This window comes from Petromyzon marinus, chromosome 49 (assembly GCF_048934315.1).
Source record: "Petromyzon marinus isolate PM22_M1 ecotype Great Lakes invasive population chromosome 49, UKy_Petmar_22M1.pri1.0, whole genome shotgun sequence".
In the NCBI taxonomy this organism is placed as follows: domain Eukaryota; kingdom Metazoa; phylum Chordata; class Hyperoartia; order Petromyzontiformes; family Petromyzontidae; genus Petromyzon; species Petromyzon marinus.
The window spans coordinates 8,013,092-8,036,425 of record NC_133715.1 but is presented as its reverse complement, the minus strand read 5'-3'; the positions used below and the strand labels follow the sequence as shown (position 1 = coordinate 8,036,425).

The 23,334-nt window shown below is 51.0% G+C and overlaps 1 protein-coding gene across 6 annotated transcripts in view; it reads right to left on the bottom strand.

Annotated features, from left to right (window-relative positions):
* Positions 1–217: 217 nt before the first annotated feature.
* Positions 218–23,334, bottom strand: part of GRPR (gastrin releasing peptide receptor) — a 34,496-nt gene continuing 11,379 nt past the window's right edge. For all 6 annotated transcript variants that reach the window (XM_032972748.2, XM_032972751.2, XM_032972749.2 and 3 more), the window contains 4 exons: positions 16,914–17,068; positions 8,534–8,732; positions 6,943–7,312; positions 218–3,879 (listed from right to left, as the gene is read on the bottom strand). In XM_032972748.2, coding sequence (XP_032828639.1) covers positions 3,409–3,879; positions 6,943–7,312; positions 8,534–8,732; positions 16,914–17,043 — 1,170 coding nt within the window. In that variant the 5' untranslated portion in view covers positions 17,044–17,068 and the 3' untranslated portion in view covers positions 218–3,408. The remainder of the gene's footprint in view (positions 3,880–6,942; positions 7,313–8,533; positions 8,733–16,913; positions 17,069–23,334) is intronic.

The following is a 23,334-nucleotide window of genomic DNA, read 5'->3' as shown; positions in this document are numbered from 1 at the left end:
AGGGGCTGGGTGGGAGGTGGGAGGGGTGGGGCTGTGCGGGGAGGGGCTGGTCACCCCGTGGTGCCCTTATAAAACTCAACGTTTAACCTACTCATGCCGGCTTGTGCCCGCCCTCACAGTCGGGCATATTGTGCGGAATACACCACGTGGTGCCGCCGTTGACCCTGGCCATTGACCGAGCAACCCAACGTTCCTACCAGCTCCCTCCGCAGGAATGTGCTATACAAAACGCAATAAGGTGCTTTAATGTCCAATTAAAAAAAAAACGTTCCTATTAAAATACAAACGTGCATAAATAAAAGGAAAACATTTCACGACACTACGCAACACAGCACTGTCACGGTGCAAGTTCAGTATCGGCATTACGAGCTTCGCACGAACGACTCTCTGGTGTGGGCATCTTCCCGCAATTATCAATGTCAAACACTCGCGCAGACATACGACATCGGTAACCACGCAAACATACGTGCAGCGCTTCGAGTTCACCAGGATCAGTCCGGAGCGGTGTCCCGGCAGCGATTCAAATTTGGCCTGTCACTTCCATTTCTTCAACATCGTATGCCGAACTTTAATACGCGCGAGCTGAGCTGCTGCGAACATCCCCGATGATGACGCTGGATGCAGTCTCCGTCGAAACGTCGCATGCAGCCGTCAGAAACATTTTTTTTGCGGCTTGATTTTCAACATTTTGCCGAAAACCAAACCAAATTGGCACATTTGCCCACGCAACGCTCGACTTCTTTCGCACCGCGCGTGGCCAACCGCGCTCATCGGCGGACGTGCGGCGGCAGGACAGCGAACTAAACACGTCACGTGGCGATTCGACGTGATTGACTCTGTCGGGCAGCCGAGTTCAAAACCCGACATTGCACCGACACGACCTTTAACCCCCCCGAACGGCCACGAGTTTACGAATCGACGTAAGGGGGTCGTCATTCGCGGACAGGCGGCGCCTCGTACTCGGGGAGTGGCACAGTTTGCTTCACGCCGACAATTCGCAACATCGAGCACGGCCGGGCAACTTCGTGGAAACATACGGGGGGGGCGGGGGGGGGGATATGTTGTGTCCCGTGGGGCGCACGTACGGCAAGCCCCCCCCCCTTGCCCCGCGCTACGAGCGTCGATCCTGCAGTGCCGGATGAAGCAAGCGCGGGGCCTGTAGCATGATGTTATAAAGGGGCCCTAAATTAAATACAAAAAATACCACGTAAATATTGAAAACGATTTTTTTTACTTGCATAGTAAAGTAATTGTATTTTTTTCATTTGCTATACAGCCAGATAATACGACAAATCGTTAACCTTAAACAACCCAGTCGTTCATAAAAGTTGAAGGCGGTATAGTACTATAGTAATTGAGCAAGTGCAGAATCACTGGACCGGAATTGATAGCTTGAAAGCATTTCGTGCGGGGCCCTTGAAAGTGCGGGGCCCGTAGCTACTACTTATGTAGCTACTACATATGTAGCTACTACTTATGTAGCTAGTACATATGTAGCTACTTTAGCTACGAGGATAATCCGGCACTGCGTTCCAGCAGAACTGCTGGGAGGCAAGAAAGGAATTGGCATGGCCAGCAGTGGAGGCAATAGGTTTTGTCCGCGGTGTTAGTGGCATTCGCTTCAACGAGTGGGCTCTGTCTGCGACACGTGCAGATGAAACAAACCCCGGTTGGAGCGTGAGTGATGGCGTTGTACGAGATTCCCCCGACTGATTACCTCCATTAAATAAATGCGCCCATGTACGCGCGTGTGTGTGTAGCTGCCACTGCTGCCTCTAAGTAGCCATGCGCATCGCAGGTGTGTGGGTGTAGGTCTTTCCCCGAATTTAATTACCGCTCACGGCCAACACCAGTGACAATTATCTGAATCGCTCCTGGGCCTCCCCTAGGTCGACTCAGCCTCAAATGAGTACCTGGTGCGATGTGCAAACATCGCCACTTGGGAGACAAAGGCAGCCGGATGTGGTGCTGGCCACCCACCCCCTTGTGTACCGTGCCGGCCTTCATAGGTGCTCGCTCACAGCACTTGTCCCAAGTCTGTTAAGGCTACACGGGGGGTCTTTGTCTTTGTGGGTCTCTCTCTCTCACTCTCTCTATACATCATCAACCAGCCATGGAGGCTTCCATGATCTTTCAGGGAAGCACAAATGATATCGCCTTCCCTCTGTCCAAGGCCATCATGGCTCCCTGCCTTTAAACTCCAAAGCCCATAAACAAGGTGTGTTTGAGTGTGTGTGTGTGTGGTGTTCAATTCCTGCTCACGTTCAATAACTAGTGGTGAATATTATAACCGATCCTGGGCCTCTCCGAGGTCGACTCAGCCATAAATGAGTCCCCATGCGGCGTGTAAAAGTCGTCACATTGGGGAGACAAAGGTGCCCGGACTTGGTCTTGGCCAACTACTCCCTCGTGCGCTGGCCCCCATTGGTGCTCACTAACAGCACTTGCACCTACAGGCTGTTAGAGGCTATACACAGGGGATATTTGTCTTCGTGTGTGTGTGTGTGCATCAGGCGGGTGGGGAAATTGATGAATTCTCAACGATCAAGAAGCCGCGTGAAATCTATGAAAGGGACACGGAGGACGGCTTTCCCTCTGTCGGCTGCCCAAATAGAATCTCCCGCGTATGTAGCCGGCACATGTAGACTTTAAGTTCTAAATGCTCTATTTGTATGTGATGCGTTCTGTTAGCCGTGTATTTTTTGTGTGCGGGTTCTACCGTGATGTTGACGCACGACCGTGCCATTCGGAATGTGACCACGTGCAGTCGTTTTGGGATTATTTTGTTCATGTTTTGTTGTTGCTGCTGTAATCAAGTTTTTAATATGTAACCAGATTCCCATCGACAATGAGCATCTATTCCCCAATGAGTTATACTTGTGCCAAAATAAAATAAAACATAAATGTGCGTGTGTACATTTGTCCGGTGCTTAAGAACAACTTTGAGATCGGCACGATCGTACAGCGGAATCTTTTAAAGCAGCCACACCAATATGTCTTGCCCTCTTATACAAGGGAATCCGCTGCAGTTCCTGCCTCTTACGTATCCACACGTGCGCGTACGTCTGTATGTTGAACTTCTTTCGCACCGTGCGTAGCCAAACCGTGCGAATCGGAGGTGCGGGGGACGGACAACAAACTAAATACGACAAAAACCAGCTGCAGCAGATACGTGTGCGTGCGAGAGAGCGCTTCGGGAATGATAATGAATTCAGCACGATCACACAGCCAAGGCGACTCGTGATCATCCATCAGGAGCACGGCTTGCTCTATTGCACACTGGCGGTGACATGCGCTCGCAAACGCAGCGGACCCGAAGCAACTCGCTTCACTGGTCCCTCCTTGCACCCGCCCCCCGATAACCAGAAGCACATCAAGTCCAAAGCAACGACGCCTCCTCCGGCCCTCTTAAGTGTCCACGTCAATGCCGGCGGCGGGGCCGTACGCCTTGGCGTGCCCGTGCCCTCCGCCCACCGCGTTGACGCTCTGCATCGTGAGCCGCGTCGACCCCGTGACCCTGGACGAGGTGCCGAGCGTCGCGCTGTGACCCCGCCGCAGGGGCGCGGGTCCTCCTCGCTCGCAGCAGGCGAGAAGCGGAGGCCGCGCGGCGGGCCGCTCGCACAGCGTCTGGCGCAGGTGGCCGCGGAAACCGCTGGAGACGGCGCAGAGCGCCAGCGGGTTGACGCACGAGTTGGCGAAGATGAGCGCGCGGGACAGCAGGAAGAACGCCTTGTGCGTCGGGGAGAGGTCCGGCTGCGACTGATCGCGGAACACGCGGTAGAGCTGCAGCGCGTGGTTGGGCAGCGAGCAGAGGGCGAAGAGAGCCACCAGCAGCAGCACCGTCTTAGCGAGCCGACGGCGGCTGCTCACCTGCCTCGCCTGCGCAGCGGAGGAGGGGGAAGAGGAGCGGCGCGCGGATTGGCACGGCAGCGCACACCGAGCCAGAGCACCGGGGAGGGGTGGGTGTGTAGTGTGAACTCGTCTGCGGGTCATCCCCGTCGTCCCCCTCCCCCCCACCCCACGTCGGTTCGACATAAAAGTCACGAATCGAACGTCACGATTTGATGCACGGCGTCGGTAACTTGCTTTCGTCTCGATTTTTTACATCTTTTGGAACGGCTCGTTCCTACAGTTTTGTTCGCCTCCCATTAATCTAAATGTGGCATGAGCATGAAAATCGTTAAAATACTAAATGTATAGCCCACCGCCGAATGAAGGTCTCCCCGCGTCGGTCATGCGGGTTATTTATTTGCCCACGCTTCACTCTGGGAGAGAGAACGCAAGAGAGAGAGAGAGACACACAGCCACAACTAGAGAGAGACACACAGCCACAACTAGAGAGAGACACACAGCTACACCTAGAGACACACAGCCACAACTAGAGAGAGAGAGAGACACACACACAGCCACAACTAGAGAGAGACACACAGCCACAACTAGAGAGAGACACACAGCCACAACTAGAGAGAGACACACAGCCACAACTAGAGAGAGAGACACACAGCCACAACTAGAGAGAGACACACAGCCACAACTAGAGAGAGAGACACACAGCCACAACTAGAGAGAGACACAGCCACAACTAGAGAGAGAGACACAGCCACAACTAGAGAGAGACACACAGCCACAACGAGAGAGAGAGACACAGCCACAACTAGAGAGAGAGACACACAGCCACAACTAGAGAGAGACACACAGCCACAACTAGAGAGAGACACACAGCCACAACTAGAGAGAGACACACAGCCACAACTAGAGAGAGACACACAGCCACAACTAGAGAGAGACACACAGCCACAATTAGAGAGAGACACACAGCCACAACTAGAGAGAGACACACAGCCACAACTAGAGAGAGACACACAGCCACAACTAGAGAGAGAGACGCACAGCCACAACTAGAGAGACACACAGCCACAACTAGAGAGAGACACACACAGCCACAACTAGAGAGAGACACACAGCCACAACTAGAGAGACACACACAGCCACAACGTGTTGCAGTGAGTTTGTTACTGCAGCTTGCCACTGCCTCACACGTGTTGGGGTGAAATGGCGGCGTCCACGTGCTGCATGGTGACTCAGGGCTTGGACCTGAAGCTACACAGGCACAATGCTGCCACGTGCAGATCAAAGATGGGTAGGCACGCGTTATCATTGAGCTTAGCCACATGTTGTTACATTCATATTGCTATAGTTAATTGGGAATCGTCCCTTAGATTCTAATACGTGTTAATGGACTGTTGACTGATTTGATAATGGCATCAAATACATTTTGGAAAAAAATTGAAATGAAAGTTTACTTTGATAATTTAACGCACGCACGTCTATATGAAAACGGCTGGTGCCAATTTGGGTGGGCCGCTTACAGGAGGAATGAACACCCCACCCCTCGATCTCCCGCTGTCGACGGAATCGAGCACACGCAAATTATTGTTTAAAATAAAAAAAAATCCTCCACGGACAACGGTGGCACCGATGAACGCACGTCTGTTACGTCGCGCGAAGGTTGCGAGGTGCTTATTGAACATCATCGCCACCTTGTTCGCTGCGGGATTTCTAGAAACTGCAAGCCCCAACGCCCCCCCCTCCCCCCACTTCTGCAGGCCTGCTCCGTTGCTGTCTCAAAGGCAGGGAGGAGAGCAAGCGAAGGCAGCACAACGAGAGGGAACTGACAAGAGGGAGAGAACGCACAGCAAGACAAAATATCCCCTCGTGTAGCCTTCAAAACTGCTCTAGAGGAGTTGTACACCCCTAGCTGCCACTGCTATTCAATGGCCTAAAATCAAATGTTTCGCTCCGGATGACCGCTGCAAAGTATGATCTTGTGTTTTGATTTAGCGTGCTGATCTTTAAAGGTGCATTGAAAAAATGTGTGATACTCCGACTGATGCTCCTGCTGTTGTGGAGTGACTCATGCAGCCAGCTATGGCTACAGGGTTTTGGTGGTACATGTTGTTTGTGTCGTTTATTGTGAAATTTCGGTCACAGTCCCTATGCTCACTGTTATATCGCTTTTATGGCTTTATTTTTTGGTGATTTCGAAAAGTTTTTTTGGTTTGGCCGTGTCTGTTTGTTGTAGTACGGAGTTGTACTGATGGCTTTAATCTAAGTTGTCTTGTGGTTGTTGTTGTTGTTGTTTGACTTGCATCCCACTGGGATTTTTGCACACAGCGTTGGTGTACGGTGCTTTTTCAGGAAGATTTTGCTGGTTTTTCCTGGATTTTTCTGTTGGCGCATAGTCACGTAAAAATGTTTTCTTGTTCATGTTTTTTTATGTTTGTTGCGGTTGCACCCGATTCAAGAGCCGAATGGCTCACAGGGCTATACCTAATAAAATGAAACTGAAACAGGCTGTTGGGGCAAGCGCTGTTAGCGAGCGGCTGTGAAAGCTGGAAACGGCACACGAGGGGGGTGGGTGGCCAGCACCACGCCTGGCCGCCTTTGTCTCCCGAGTGGCGATGTTTACACACCGCACCAGGTACTCATTTGAGTCGAACCAACCTGTGGGAGGCCGAGGAGTGATTTGGATAATCGCCACTGGTTGTTGGCCACGAGCTGGAATAGAACTCGGGTTGGTTCGTAGCGTAGCGCGCTAACCACCATCACTCCACACACTCACAACAGCGAGGCGCTGGGTCAACTTTGAGGCCACGCTGGCAGGAGGTCACGGAGCATATCCAGGTGCCATGGGCGGACTGACTTAAGATGCCTGGCAGTTGCACCACCCGTGCTCACCACTGCGCCAACTTTCTGCATTTTAGTCGCCTGGCGCTTGCGCACTTTAAGGCCACGTGAAGTGTCGAACGACCGCTGGCAGGAGGTCACGGGGGCAGACCCAGGTGTCAAAGGTCGACTGGCTGATCTTGACACACACACACACGGCCACATGTGCACACCGTCACGCCCCCTGCCGCCGCCGCCGCCCTTTCGGAGGCTCACCGCATTGTTGCCGGGAACTCTACCGGCCGAGCCGAGCAGCTCGGCCGAGATGAAGCAGTAGAAGACGGTGATGAGCGTGAGCGGCGCCACGAAGTACACGCACGACACCGCCACGGCGTGGGCGCGCATCGCCGCCGTGCCGTTGTGCGGGAAGGGCACGCACACCATGCTGGTGGTGGTGACCGCCACGGTGGTGTTGGAGGAGGCGTTCAGCGCGAGCAGCGTGAAGGGGAGGGGCACGACGTCGGCCAGGACGCTGTCTGGCGTGGCGAGGGCGATGGAGCCCAGCCAGATGCACAGCACGGTGAACCACGTCGAGCTGAAGCGGCCGTGACGCGGTTCGTCCATGGGCCTCACGATGGCTCTGTACCTGCAAGCCAGCGGGGGGGGGGGGGGAGGGGGGTGGGGGGACACGTGACCCTGAAGCCCCTCCAGCACTCCCTTTTTCCACTGGCGGCACATCCGAGCCGAACTGGGGCCGTGCCACGTAATGTGTGGACGTACAAATCTTGACTTCAAGCTTTCGTGACTGCAGGAATTCATCTTCTTTGGGTCTTTCGGTAAAGTCACGTAGATATGTTCGAAGAAAATAACAAAAAACTACGACGTTTCGATCGCAACACAAGCGGTCGTCATCAGCTTTTCCTGTTGTTACCTTGTTGTAACATCTCTCTCGCTGGTTCAGCAGTTCTACTGCTGGATTGTTTTTTTCCGCCTGAGGACGACCGCTTGTGTTGCGATCGAAACTTCGTGAGATATTATTTTTTTGATTTAAAGCTTTCGTGACTGCAGTAATTCATAATCTTAGCTCTTTCGGTAAAGTCACGTTGAAGGGAAACAATAAAATAATAAAATATATATAAAACAATAAAAAATTCTCACGACGTTTCGACCATAACACAAACCTGATGACGACCGTTTGTGTTATGGTCGAAACGTCGTGAGAATTTTTTTGTTTTATATATATTTTATTATTTTATTGTGTCCCTTCAACGTGACTTTACCGAAAGAGCTAAGATTATATATTATTTTTTGTTTCATTAACATTTTCTACCTACGTGACTTTACCGAAAGAACCAGATCATTTACAATCTGAGTACGACGTTTCGCCAGTAATTACAACTAGCTTCATCAGGCGACAAATCTGGCTGTCGCCTGATGAAGCGAGTTGTAATTACTGGCGAAACGTCGTACTCAGATTGTAAATGCTGTGGCTTGGCTCTCCAACACACTGGCGTGCTGTACTAGTATACTACACTATACACTACACTATACACTACACTATACACTACACTATACACTAGTGCTGTACTAGTGACGAACTGCCCACGTTCTGTTTACGTGACAACCCTTGCTAGTTGGCTGTGTCGGGCGGTGGCGGGTTTTAACGACACACTTATATATTTACGCGATCTAACAAAAAATAAAACCTCTATTATGGATGATATTGGAAGCCTACTACGCGTTAAACTAAACAAATAACTTCCAAAGTATACATATAGAAATATAACCGGGGCAGCCGCCGGGCTCGAACTGCGTGCCCCCCTGCGAGGCAAACGGCGAAAGCGACGAAGCGGCGCTGGCATCGAACCTGTCGGCGCTGAGGGCCACCAGCGTGAATACGGAGATCCCCAGGGACGTGAGCTGCAGGAAGGGCAGCAGCTTGCAGCCGAGCCTCCCGAACATCCACGAGTCGTAGAAGAAGGAGATGGCACCCGACGGTACGCAGGTGACCAGCACCATCAGGTCGCCGATCGCCATGCTCACCAGGTGCACGTCCGATGCGTTGCCTTTTTCGGCGGTGGGGAGGGGGGCGGGTAGGGGGAACACAAGGGGAGCGCGAGGTGTTCCTGGAGGCCCGAGGCAGAAATCCAAACCGTGTGGCCCCCTGATTCATCGGAGGACAATAAAACCTGGCCAGATTTGGGACCCCCTCTTTTTTGTGTGAGGCCTGAGGCGCGGAGATGATGGCTCGGCACAGGAAAAAGTGGAGGAGGACCAGGAAAAGCAAACATTATGCGAGTGGGGGGGGGGAATGATAGATATATGGATATACAGAAATATTCAGAATGTTTCATCTCAAATGGCCCTGGGTCATTCACGCGGTAATGTATGAAGACCACTTCTCAGCCCTTGTGCATTTGCAGGCACCATCGGTATTTCCCGAAGAATTGCATTGTGGGTCTTGTGTTGTTGTTTCAAACCCGTGGATTTCCGACCTACACTCATTTTTTCCGATACAATGGGGTTGTTTTTTTTCTCTCTCTCGTCATTTACAGATTTCATGATTCGCACAGGTACTTCGTGGATGCAAACCAGACGTGCCACTCGTCGGTAAAATGTTCAAGAGCCGCAAGCGAATGGACGTGCGAAAGTTTAATAAACCGAGGGTGGCTTTCCTTTCTCTCCCAACTAACAACAAAAGGAAAATACAAAGACAAGAAAAACAATGCTGAGATGGATGTGAGGAATTTCTATGAAGGAAATTAGGCTGAATGAAGTAGTTAGAGCCTTAGGAGGGGTCACTAATATTCTCGAGAAGGCTGAGAGACTGAGAAAGTTTGGGCACATCTTTGTACAGTACATTAAATTAGATACCCATAGACTCACACAGAGACCCATAGACTCACACAGAGCACCATATAGTCACACAGAGACCCAAAGACTCACACAGAGACCCGGAGACTCACACAGACACCCATAGACTCACACAGATGCCCAAATACTCAGCCAGAGACCCAAATACTCACACAGAGACTCATAGACTCATCCAAAGACCCATAGACTCAAAGAGACACCTATAGGCTCACACAGAGACCCATGGACTCGCAAGGAGACCCATAGACTCAAACATAGACGAACACATATTTCACCATATGGACTATAATGGCCATGGAGATGCCACTGGTGCAGGGCTGACGGAGCAGAGGGAGAGTGAGAGCGATGTGGAAGGATGTGGTGGAACAAGATGTGAGGGCCGTTGGATGTTACTGGAGAAAAGGCGCGGAGTAGAATCTGGGTAAAACCTCTTAAAGTCGGACAAATATGGGGGAGAGTCTTTCCGGTTATGGGGGATGACCAGCATGCTGCAAAAACAACAACAACAACAACAACGGTAATACACACAATTATTAACGTGAAATTGCATTCACAAAGTAATTTTATGGCACGGCTTTCACGACCACCGATATTAGCGATTCGTAATCAGCGTTTGGGGGATGAGATCGTGTGTCGGTGTAATGACAATTCACAGATTTTGGCCCTCCACCACCCGACACAGCCAAATCAACCGAGCTGGCACGTGGGCGCCACGTGCCAAATGTTTTCATTTTATTTACATTTTCAGTACCTTATATTTCTGTTTTTTTTTTGTATAGCCCTTTGTCAAATCCACTGTTGGCTGAAGGCCACCCCAAACAATGCTGCGTCAGTCACGGGGGGGGGGGGGGGGGCGGTGGATTGCTTATTTGCCGGAACTTTAAACAGTTATGTTGAGAAAACAAGCTAAGATGTAAGGATTTCGTGGTTTAAAAAAAAAAAATCTGCATCGTCAGGCGCTGGCAAGAGCTTGCGGGGCTCAAGTGAATGCACTTCCTGGTCATCCAAACAGCTGTGCGGATAAGCGAGATTCATGGCTTGTCAACCCACAAGGTTGACTCCGTGTTCTTGTGCAGGGAAATTGAGTTTTCAGGGCCTTACGGCGTACAACCGTTGGAATGCAGGCCACATTTTTTTGTCCATTTGTTTGTGTATCTCCCTTGTGATGGGACTTTGTAGGATGAACGTTGAGATTTATAAGGGCACGGGGCGACTAATAATGTCTGAATCGGTCTGTAATAAGGTAGGGGGCACTGATAAGGGGTTGACAGCTATGGAGATTTAATGTCCTGTTATGACAGGTCATCGCCGATTGATTGAGTGTAAGATTCAAGGTTCACAAGGATGAAGCTGTTCAATTGGTGGTGAGAATAGACTACCCTTAATCACAAAGAGGCGTTAATGTGTTCGTTATAATTGGCGGTAATTATGATCAAGTTTATGCGTTTATAAGATCGCCGGACGTTACGTCATAACGCGCAATTTATTGATGCGGTAACTCCTCGTTTGACGCGTGGTGTTCACACTGTAACGTGGTTTTCACACAACGCAGAAGGTGTGCCGTTATAGCGCAGATTCTGAGCGGTCGACGACGAACTAGTTTTTGGAGCTGCGCGGCTGAGCGGAGCGATGCGGTAATACCGTGGAATACTCTGGTCTCAGTTTGTCCCGCCGAGGGATGACTGCAGGCTGATGTTGTGGCGTAAATGCCATTCCGTAACTCGATAATTCCTCGCTTAACGTGGCTGTCTGTCTGTCTGGCTGTTTGGCTGTCTGTCTGGCTGTCTGGCTGTCTGTCTGTCTGGCTGTCTTTCTGTCTGTCTGGCTTTCTTTCTGGCTGTCTGGCTGTCTGCTTGGCTGGCTGGCTGTCTGTCTGTATGTCTGTCTGGCTGTCTTTCTGTCTGTCTGGCTGTCTGGCTGTCTGCTTGGCTGGCTGTCTGTCTGCCTGGCTGTCTGTCTGTCTGGTTGTCTGTCTGTCTGTCTGGCTGTCTGTCTGCCTGGCTGTCTGTCTGTCTGGTTGTCTGTCTGTCTGTCTGGCTGTATGTCTGTCTGGTTGTCTGTCTGTCTGTCTGGCTGTATGTCTGTCTGGCTGTCTGGCTGTCTATCTGATGGCTGGCTGTCTGGCTGTTTACCTGGGTGCCTGTCTGGCTGGCTGGCTCTCTGTCTGTCTGGCTGTCTGTCTGGCTGTCCGGTTGGCTGTCTGACTGACTGCTCCTTAATGCCGGGGGGGTTGTCCACAGACCGAGCAGTGTGGATGGAACCCAAGGCCATCGTGCGGTAGTGAGATAAACTTGTCATAGAACCTTTTGAGTTCAGTGGTCCAAGCTGTGTTTGACTTTACGTGATGTCTGATTGCGTTCGATATGTGTGTGTATATACCAGAGGGCAGCCCCCCCCCCACCTCTCTATATATTAATGCTTACCTCTCTTAGGCAATGATTTCATAATTTTCCCACGCTGCGCTCTTGCAGAACAGCAACAGAACGTTTGATTCGTTTTGCAATGCGCACAAAAGCGATTTAGATGGCGAGGGTTAACTCTCACCACCATGACGCACGTGAAGCAGAATTGCTAGCGATTTTTCGTTCCAATCACCGGGCCGACTCCTGATGCTCTCCCACGACTCCCTGCGGGTGCACAAGCACCACGAGGGGTGCCTGATGGTGCTCGCCTCCGGAGCCGCATGTCCGTGGCTCTTTACGGTGACTGCTGCTTCGTGACGTTATTCATGAAGCAAACCTGTCAACCCCTTATCGGTGCCCTGCCTTAATACAGGCCTATTCAGACCTTATTGGTCACCCCGTGGCCTTATAAATCTCAACGTTCATCCTACAAATTCCCATCGCAAGGGAGATACACAAATAGACAATCACCACTACTACACTCACCACTACTACACTCACCACTACTACACTCACCACTACTACATTCATCACTGAAAACCTGTCAACCCCTTACCAGTGCCCTACCTTGCTAGAGACCAATTCAAACATTATTGGTCACCCCGTGGCCTTATAAATCGCAACGTTCATCCTACAAAGTCCCATCACAAGGGAGAAACACAAACAAATAGACAACACGTTTGTTCTGCCCGTATCGAAACGGCTGTACGCCGTATGGACCTGAAAACTCGATTTCCCTGTACAAGAATACGGGGTAAACCGTATGGGATGACAGGTCTGATTAAGGGACCCCCACCACCGTCTCGCATTCACCACCATGCATCGCGGCTCTTGAAATATTTAGGGTTTTTTTGTTGTTAAACTGAATTCGCTAACGAATGCCCCTTCTTGTTATTTTGATTGGCGACCCCCTGCTGCTAGGCTGGCGGGTATGGTATTCGCACAGCTGTCAACCCACGCGGTTTAGCCCGTATTATTGTGCTGGGAAATTGCGGTTTCAGGTCCATACGGCGTACAGCCGTTTCAATACGGGACACATTTTTAAAACCATATTTTACATCTGTTTGTGTTTCTTCCTTGTGATGGGACCTTGTAGGATGAACGTTGAGATTTATAAGGGGCACGGGGTGACCAGCAAGGTCTGACTTGGTCTGTAATTAATAAGGTAGGGGGCACTGATGAGGGGTTGACAGGCTCTGTACTTGGGTGGTTGGCAGAGAAGCATTTCATTTTGCAATGCGCTTTATCGCTCCAGTGTTTATAATGTTGTGGTTCACGTAAGCACGCTCTTTGCTTCGAGCCCAATTGGTCGGCCAGGAGAGAGGTCGTGGAGGCACACAACGCGTTGTCTTGCTTGCACAGCTATAGACGATGGGCCTTCTGTGGATAGTTTGTTTGTGCACCTAGCTTGCAAAATGTGGGGTCTGTGTTACATTTCGTCAAAGTGGCACCTACACACACACAAAAGCAAAGATTCCATCCTCCCGTATAACCTTTAACAGACTGCTGGGGCAAGTGCTGCTAGAGAGCACCAATTAAGGACAATACCCACGACCTTGAGATTAAAGAGTCTCATGCCCTGCCGACCGAGATATACGCACACACAACGGAATAAATATATTACGAGATTATAAGTTGTTTCATTGTTGGAATTGAATAATGGATGCCTTTAACTTTAAAGGCGAGCGATATTTACCAAAGCTTTATGGATGACCAACATCCTCCAACCGGCTGTGTTCCACTCAGTCTAATTAATCGTGAGTCCATTTGTCTCCACTTACGTAGCCAATACGTAGGCAAGGAAAAAACAACGCATGCTCTAGTGACTGTCACTTCATTGGGGCGCCGAGGTGGCTAGGAGATGTTAACTACCTCGCCTGATATGCAGGAGGTCGTGGGTTCAAATCCCGATCCCGATGCCTGCTGCTGTATATTTGGAGTTTGCATGTCTCTCTCTTTCTCTCCCCGTGGTTGAGTGGATTTTTCTCCGGGTCCTCCAGTTTCCCCCTGCACATTTAGAATGAACGCGCATTTAGAGTGTTTAGAGCGTTTAGAGCGTTTAGAGTGTTTAGAGTATTCGGCTGCTGCAAATTTCCACATGATAAGCCACTTAATTGAGCTTCAATTTGCGGCCAGGTCGCTTCTGAAAAAGAGCAGCGTAGCTCAGTGGAGCCTTACCTGGAAAAAAAATAAAAAAATATTATTTTTACTTTTTAAATAATGTGAGAACATTAAATGATAACGCTAACCTCGTTAGCTTTGACATTAGCACGTCTGTTCACCGAAGTCCCAATGGACGAAACCATTAAAATACTGAATATAATCGACAAAGGCTTAATCGAAGATATCCCACTCATCAATGTGGCCACATCAGTCCACGTCACGGGATTTGTTCGGCCACGTGGGGCGACGGAGGGGTACAAAGCTCGAACCGGCATGACACGTGCACGACCTCGCACAGCAAAGACTAACTGCGAACCGCGTACGAAGTTAACTTTGCAAGCAACATTTAATGGGCACGCAACGATGAAGTGAATCGCACTGGCAAAGAGTCACCGCTGTGTCGAGCCGCCGTACGGTTTGACTCGAGCCACTTACCGTCGGCAGACAGCAGCGGCGGAAGCCTGGGTCCTAAACCCAAGACACAGAGAGACTGATTCTCAGGGGCTTCCATGCAGAGATTATTTCTTCATGCAATGAACATAAAATAAATATAATATCGATGATTCGAGAGAGAGATAGAGAAAGAGAGAGATGCCTCACAGAGCGCGCGGACGAGTGCAGTGTGCAGCGCACGAAGGGCAATGGGGCTACCGAATTTCATGCAGCGGACAAGTGCGCGTTTCACATGGCTGTGTAATTGCAACAACAACAACAAAGTGGCGGTGACGTCACCATCGCGCTTGCGCCAGGCTAGGTGCACATTAAGGCCACGTGAATTGTGTCGAACGCCCGCTGGCAGGAGGTCACGGGACAGACCCAGCAGGTTGCCATGGGTCGATTGACTGAGATGAACTGGCAGATGCACCACCTGTGCCCGCTTGTGTGCCAACTGTGCATACACACACACATTGTCAGTTGTACTATCATACCTGTCAACCCCTTATCGGTGCCGACCTTATTACAGACCAGTTCAGACTTTATTGGTCACCCCGCGCCCTTATGAATCTCAATGTTCATCCTACAAAGTCCCATCGCAAGGGAGAAACACAAACAAATAGACTAAAATAATTATTTGTTTTTTTTGCCCGTATTGAAACGGCTGTACGCCGTATTGGACCTGAAAACTAAATTTCCCTGCTCAATAATACGGGGTAAGCCGTGTGGGTTGACAGGTATGCACTGTTCACCTGAATCTGTATGACATTGGTCAAGGATTGCATCGGTACATTGCAGCGTTCTTCATTGCGAGGCACGTGGGCCGCTGGCGGCCCCCTGGTGGCCTTTAGTGCGCCCCCCCCCCCCCCCCACGACAACACACGAAGAGTGACACCACCCACCCCCATCATCATCATCGTGGTGCTGCTGTCAAACCCCCACAATGGTTTCAGACGTGCGGCGGCAACCTCACTCACACTGGCGATGTCTCCCCGGCGGAAGTGGGCCCCCCCCCCCCCTGCCCCTCTGAAAATGAGTGAAGAGCGCTGGCACGTTGCATAGTCTTAAGCGCTTATAGAATAGTTTCATTGCCAAGAGATGAGTAATTGCCCTGTGCACTACATTTCATTCTATCCCGTGCCGCCGAATTAGCAAGCGGTGTTGCGGTCGGAGGTCATTTTGGTTTACACCTGTGCCGCTATTTGTCCCTCCACCACTTTATTTAAAAATGTAACTTCGCTTACCCCGAAATCTGGCTTGAGAAATTACTCCGTGCAAATGAGCCCAATGAAATCTCGGTGACTTTTGGCTGAGACGCGACGTTTAAGCCGACGAGTCGCCCGCACAGGCATGTGGTGAGCGGACGCGTATCTGCGTAAGTCGCCCGCTTCTCCACGTCGTGGAAGAGCGTGGGAGGCTACGCTTTTTTTTGCATGGGAGTGTATGGGGTGTCTACACGCAAGGACGGTGATGAAATGGGACGAGGGAAGAGGTACAGAGAACAGAAGTTAATTGGTTGAACGGCAAATCCGAGCAGTCCACCCCATGGAGTTGAGAGTCATGGGGTGGAAGCGAATAGAAAAGCAGAGCTCCCATTCTGTGTCACACATTGTTGTATGGGTCTGGACAGCCGGTAGGGCTGTCCAATATTACTCGGTGGCATTTGAATCGTATGGGCGGGACACCGGGGTGACGTAAGCCCCCGGCTCTCGCATAAACTGCGTTGCGACGTCATCGTATGTCTGTTGCAGGCGGACGACACGGCGATCTATACTTCTCGACGAGCTCTACACGGTAATTAAAGTTTTCTTTCTTCTGCGCATTCGTCCTCGCTGCTGCGCTTGGACACGACACGGCAACAGAACGATCCGCGCCAGGCGGGTCATGGTGTTTGTGTGCGCGGTGGGACGGAGTCGCCAAAAACACACAAATTAGGTTCATTTGTTTAAGCAATCTCCGCGCCGGGGTTTTAATCACCAGGATCTCAGCGGCGGAGTTCAGGCTCGTTAAACAAACTGCTGCTCACCCCGAGCTATGAATGCTCTGACACGTGCATTGCCCTTGTACTGTTCGCCTTTTGGCGTTGTTCTCTGGTCTGACACTGGTGGTGAGACTAGGCCATAAGAAAGGCTGTCTCTGGTATAGGCCAATCATTTTCTAATACAATGCCACATATGATCAGAGCAGGGTTTGTTTGCAGGTTCACCACAAGTGCCGTGTGTGGTTAACACAGTGACTTGTTTCCTTGCAGAAGGTTTCTTAGTTGGTGTTTGAACATCGGAACACCTCCCGTTGTATTGTTTATTTCGACCGCTCGGTCGAAGGCAAAAAAGAAAAAGGCGAGACGAAAGAGAACGGAGAGCAAGGACGCACCTTGGCGAGGCTTCTGCGTCAGCACGTATCGGATGAGCGCCGAGTTGCCCAGCAGCCCGAGCAGCATGATGAGCCCGAAGATAGGCAGCATGATGGAGAGGATGACCCACGGCGGCGGGGAGTCCTCCATCGCAACCTTCGATTTGCACGGTGGGCTGCGTACGGTGCGAAAGAAGTTCAATTTACACACAGATGGGTGAGTGAGTGAGTGGGTGGATGGATGAGTGGGAGAGTGGGTGAGTGAGTGGGTGAGTTGGTGGGTGGGTGAGTGAGTGGGTGGGTGGGTAAGTGGGTGGGTTGGTGAAGTGGGTGGGTGAGTTGGTGGGTAAGTGGGTGAGTGGGTGAGTGAGTGGGTGAGTTGATGGGTGGGTGAGTGAGTGAGTGGGTGGATGAGTGGGAGAGTGGGTGAGTGAGTGGGTGAGTTGGTGGGTGGGTGAGTGAGTGGGTGGGTAAGTGGGTGGGTGGATGGGTGAGTGAGTGGCTAATCATCGAACAAAGACGGCCACTGCATCGCGCGCTTTCAGATGCGCTTCCGTGGCCGTCTGGAATGCTCTTCCTTCCGATATTAGGAAGCCACTGGAGCTATACAACTTTGGAATCTAGATTTGAAGCTTTCGTGACTGCAAGAATTCATACTCTTTTGTTTTATTCGGTTAAGTCACGTAGGTAAAAAAACAAACAAATTAAAATTAAATAAAAGAAAAAATTAAAACACGACGTTTCGGAGGCAACACAAGCTTCCAAGAGATGCAGCGATTTTTTGCTGTGACTGTTTCCACCTGAAGACGGAAGCTTCTGTTGCCTCCGAAACGTCGTGTTGTAATTTTTATTTATTTAATTTTAATTAGTTTTTTTTACCTACGTGACTTAACCGAATAAAACCAAAGAGTATAACTTTGGAATCGTATAGATTGAACACTAATTTCGTTAGAACTCCTTTTAGTGTTGAGTTTGTTGTCCTTCCCCCCACGCATCTCTGATTCGTACGGTTGGCTACGCACGGCGCGAAAGAAGCTCAACGTCCGTGCAAGAGGCGTCGGCACGGGTTTCAAGACGTGTCACCGAGATGCAGGCCGTGCCCGCGATGCAACGATTGGCACGGTCATACTGTGAACGTGGACAAAACTCTTAAGATCCGATTTTTTAAAATAAATGTATTTCTTGTATCCGCCGTCGGGGGTCACCGGGCTGTGACGATCAACTCGCTGCACTCCGAGAAACCCGGGCGGCTGACATTGCGACTCGAAACCCAGCGATCTCGCAGCAGCACCGACTGAGTGCCCTGAGATACTGATTCAAGCGAAATGTCTTGGGCGAGTGGGTGAGTGGGCTTTTTTTTTGTCAGCCAGGGTCGATCTAATACTGGTTGAAGGTCTCCCTGCAAGCGGCCGCCACGATGCGACGATCCACCCCATCACGCCGCACACGAATTGACTCGTTTGCAACGAGCCCTTGGCGGACAATGGTTCAATCTCGTCGCCGAATTATGGACAAATCCACCGCAGTGCGATCGTGGCCACGAAAGCCAAAAGCCATGGAGAGGAAACTGCACCAAAACTCTCCACCGCCCCCCGAAGTCCTCTCCTCGTGGCTTGCAGACCTCGACATTGACATTTTAGCTCCCGGGCATTTCGCATTTTGCCATCGTTCGCAAGAATAGAATGAAGTTGCTCGGCTGTCGCCCTCTGTTATTAATCTTTGACAGCCGGCCACCATCCTCAACAGAATTCTCAACACAATCCTCGATGCAATTCTCAACGCAACTTTCAACACAATTTTTCAACGCAATTCTCAACGCAATCCTCAACACAATTCTCTCTTCACTAAACCCACACTTTCACCAGTGTGGTCAAGTATGGTCACCCCCCCCCCTTCTCCGCCCCACTGCCACGGCCCCCCCCCCTCTACCCTCCACCGCGAGCGATTAATTTGATTAAATAAACAAGATAAGCCCACTTAAATTGGCACCACCGTAAAATAAACCGTAACCCACTTACTCGAATTACCCCCTAATAGTCTGCAGTAGGCGCTTCACGACGCACAGGCGGGCGGCACGCTCTGGTTAACCTGACGGCTGCATTGATCCATTGCACTTGTGATGCAAATAGCGGAAACCATTCAAAAGGAAATGCATTTAGAGCCGACTGGTTTCACGGACCACTGAGCTACGCCGCGCGCGGGACATTTAGACATTTTTTTAATGCAATACCCAAGTGTTCAATTCACCCATACGTTAATTCAGAAATGTTTTCATTATATTATTTATTCCAAGTATTGAGAATTCAATGGGTTATTAATTTGATCGGTTGTTAATTCCATTGTTTACTCGTTGAGTTGTTCATTCATTAGTTGAGTTCGTCAGTCATTGCGAGAATCAGTTGTTCGCTGCATCGTTCGCGTGTAATGCGACATCCATGATGTTTTCCTTTCATTCCTATGGTTCATAATTATCATTCGTTCAGTAATTTATTTGTTCAGTCATTATTTCAGTTTACAAGTTAATTCAGTTATTACTCAAGCCGTGGTGCATTCGTTCGTTATCAATGTCGGTTCGTGTGGGAAGTGATGAACGCGCTGGGCACTAAACCATACCGTGCGCTTGTAATTGAAACGTTCGTCACGTGAGATCCAGACGTGTCGAGGGGCAGATAAGTGCGCTTTTTTCCCTTTACAAATCAATAGTTTAAGTTGTGATACAAACGTAAAGCTTGCGAGACGTCGGGTATTCACATCGGTGGAATTTTTTTTTTTTAGAAAGAAATAACAACCCAGTTAGGCACTTGAAATAACAAGTTGTGAGCCATTTTCAAGGCTGGCCATCGCCGATTTGTCCACGTTTGGAGTATTTAAGCGTGGGTTTCTGTGAGTTCAGCGTCACGAGCGTGCAGCAACCGATTTCACATGACCCAACTCACTTTGCAGGTTGTTTGTCTGCATCGTTTGAAGACAACGCAAGAGAGACGAACACCTGCCACGCGCCCACTGCTTTACTCGACGGAGACACCTTTGATGCCCCTTCACGTGTATATATGTAAACATGAAAAAAATATATAATGTTATATATAATGTTATATTTATATATGAAATTGCTGGGCGCAATTTGCGCGGCGCCCCAAGGGTGCATATGAGCCGAAGATCAGCCGAGGCGAGGCCGAACCCTGCGCGCGCGACGAACCTCCTGACGGTGCCGCGTGACGCGTGACGCGTGCCGCGTGACGCGTGACGCGTGCCGCCTGGCGCGTGCCGCGTGACGCGTGCCGCGTGACACGTGCCGCCTGGCGCGTGACACGTGCCGCGTGACGCGTGCCGCCTGGCGCGTGCCGCGTGACGCGTGCCACGTGACGCGTGCCGCCTGGCGCGTGACACGTGCCGCCTGGCGCGTGACACGTGCCGCGTGACACGTGCCGCGTGACACGTGCCGCCTGGCGCGTGCCGCGTGCCGCGTGCCGCCTGGCGGACAAGGCGCGTGCCGCCTGACGGGGCGTGTGCCGACGCGTAAAGGGCAAAGGTGCAGCCCTGCAATTTCACTTTCTTTGTGCCACCGCTTACTGAGGCGGACAGGCCTCTGGAGCAGCGCTGTTCACGCATTTTCACGGGTGGAGGGGGGGGGGGAGCGCTTTCGCCAATAGGACATCGTCAGTGTGAGTGAGGCTGCCACCACGTATTTAAAACCATTTCGGGGTTTGACAGCAGCAGCACGACGACGATGATGATGATGACGATGGTGGTGGTGTTTTCAATCTTTGTGTGTTGTAGAGGGGCGCGCGTCAGGGGCCCCACTAAAGGCCACCAGAAACCGGCCAGACGTCTTGGAAGACGAGGAACTGCCCACATTCCCCCTCCCACCCCACCGCATGCACGACCTCAATTGACTCACTGCGGTGTGCGCGTTTTGCCCTGCCAGGTGGAGAGGCTGGTGGTGATGGGAGAGCGGGCGGGGAGGGCGATGAGACTCAAGAAACCTGCACACCACCATCGTGTCAACTGCCGCGCACGGAAGCCAAATTAAACGCGGCGACCTCTGCGTTGTGTGTGCAGCGCGCGAACCACTCGGTCCGGCCAGCATTCGTAAAGAACAGCGTGCAACATTGATTTGCAAATCCCATGCGTGCATGAGTGCGCGCGGACTTTCACGGGCTAGGCGAAGTGCATTCAATTATACCCAAGGGGCTCACGCGCGTGAGTGCGGGCACGCTCGCAACACTGTATTTTAAAGAACACGCAACAACATTTAGAAAGCAACACACAATCACGGCTCACGCCACTGGAATTCGGTTCAGAAAAACGCGCGCGCCATAAGCGCGTGCTGCCCAATAAAGTGTCCAAGCGCCTTGGATAAATGTGCAAAGTAAACATATGTGAGATAAGAGGAGCAAACCTCGCTGAGCCTCAAGACCTCTCTCTCTCTCTCAGTCGGGTCCTGTTTGACCAATACCATTACCAACACCGCGAGTGTTTGGCCAATACTATTGCCATTACCAAAACGATTAGTGTTTGGCCAACACCATTAGCATTACCAACACCGTGACTGTTTGGCCAATCCCAAGAGTGTGGCCTCGTGTGGGATGAGACGGTAGGTGACGACACTTCACTACATCATCACCATAAGGGCAGGTTGCAGACCAACACGCTAGGAGTGGGGTGGCAATGCCAACATTTAATATTTTTGTTAATAGGGCCCAACATTAACTTGAATTTAAATTAATTCTACGTAGTTTCATACAATACCATTTCTTGGGATCTCGAGGGGGCGCGGGGGGGGGGGTGTTGGGGCAATTGCCCCCATCGCTGCCCCCCCCCATTGGATGTGCCACTGGGTGGAATAGAAGTCCACTTCCTGTTTCAAATCACCCGCGGCTCGTCGATGTTAGCCGTGTCCTGGAAACTTAAACCAGGTCACCGGGTCGACAGCGCAATACACTGACCACGATGCCACTGCTCCTATATAACTTTAATTAAAATATCAATGGATTATACAATGCATGCACAGCATGTATCATCATTAGCAGCAGTCATGCTCAACTCACGAAGCTCACGGTCCACCCTAAGCCGCATCAACCGCACAAACCCGTGGCACAGTAGATGCGGATACTCCGATGCACAATTAATGGAAAATTAAAAACTCTCCGATTGTGTGCGGACTTTGGACTTCCAGAACAGACCGGTGCGGTGTATAACGACGAAGCGGTGACCCCCCCCGGTCCACAAATACGAAGGAGACATCGCAGCGAATGGCATCGGCCAAACACTCCGCGTGTCATTCCCCTGGCTGTAGCGCTTTGTTGGCTTGTTCATCGTTGCCCCCGCACTCTCGTGCCGAGTCAAGACTCTCCACCCGCCCCCCCCCACCCGACACGAGTCACGTGCGCCGATTGCTGTGCCCAGCGGTCGGCTAACCACAACGATCACCACTAATTGGTGGTGACGTCACCTCGGCGCTTGTGCCATGCTAGGTGGACGTTAAGGAAAAGTGTCGAAGGCCCCGTTTGCAGGAGGTCACTGAACAGGCGCAGGTGCCATGGGTTGACGGACTGAGATGCCTGGCAGAGGCAGCACCTGTGGCCACTACTGTGCCAACTTGCCGAGTTTTATCCGCCCGGCGCTTTGCTCGTTGTTGTGAGCGTCGCTTCTCTGCCCTCCGTTGTTGCTGGGATGCGACTGCCTCCAACTCCCCCAAACAAATACACACACACACTTCACATCATGTTTAATAATAATAATAATGTCGAGTTTTATATCGCATCGTCCTTCATTGGAATCGCATCTCACAATCGCCGAGCACCGACAAACAAGCTGGTTAGGCAGCAGCAGCAGCCAACCAGGCAGGCGGGCGAGCCGGCGCTACTTTTCCTTTGCTCGAGCTCTGCAGTCCTCCATGTATTAATATGTTTTTAAACCAACGAACGAGCGTTTGCACGTGCACAAAACAAACCGACGATCGTGCCATTTTCATCAGATTATCCTTGGGTGTGTAAAACTGAACGAAGCCGCGTGACGTGCCAACCAATCAAACGTGGAATGTTGCGGGGGGGGGGGGGGGGGAAGCGTTTTAAACCGCATGTCAACGTTGGCCCGACGTTGGCCCAACGTTGCACGTCTACTGAGAAACCACGTGGGGCGACGACTGCGAAGGCTGAAATTAAACCAGATGGAGGTGAACGCGTAGGGATCAGAAGCGAAGGAAATGGAACGTCGGTGTTAGACTGGGTGCCAGAGAGAGAGAGAAGGGGGACACGGAGAATATCGGAGGAGGTTCACAAGTTAGAGACCTTTGTCACTAGTTAGAGACCTTTGTTACTAGTTAGAGACCTTTGTCACTAGTTAGAGAGCATTGTCACTAGTTAGAGATCTTTGTTACTAGTTAGAGGCCATCATCACTAGTTATAGGTCATCATCACTAGTTAAAAACCATTGTCACTAG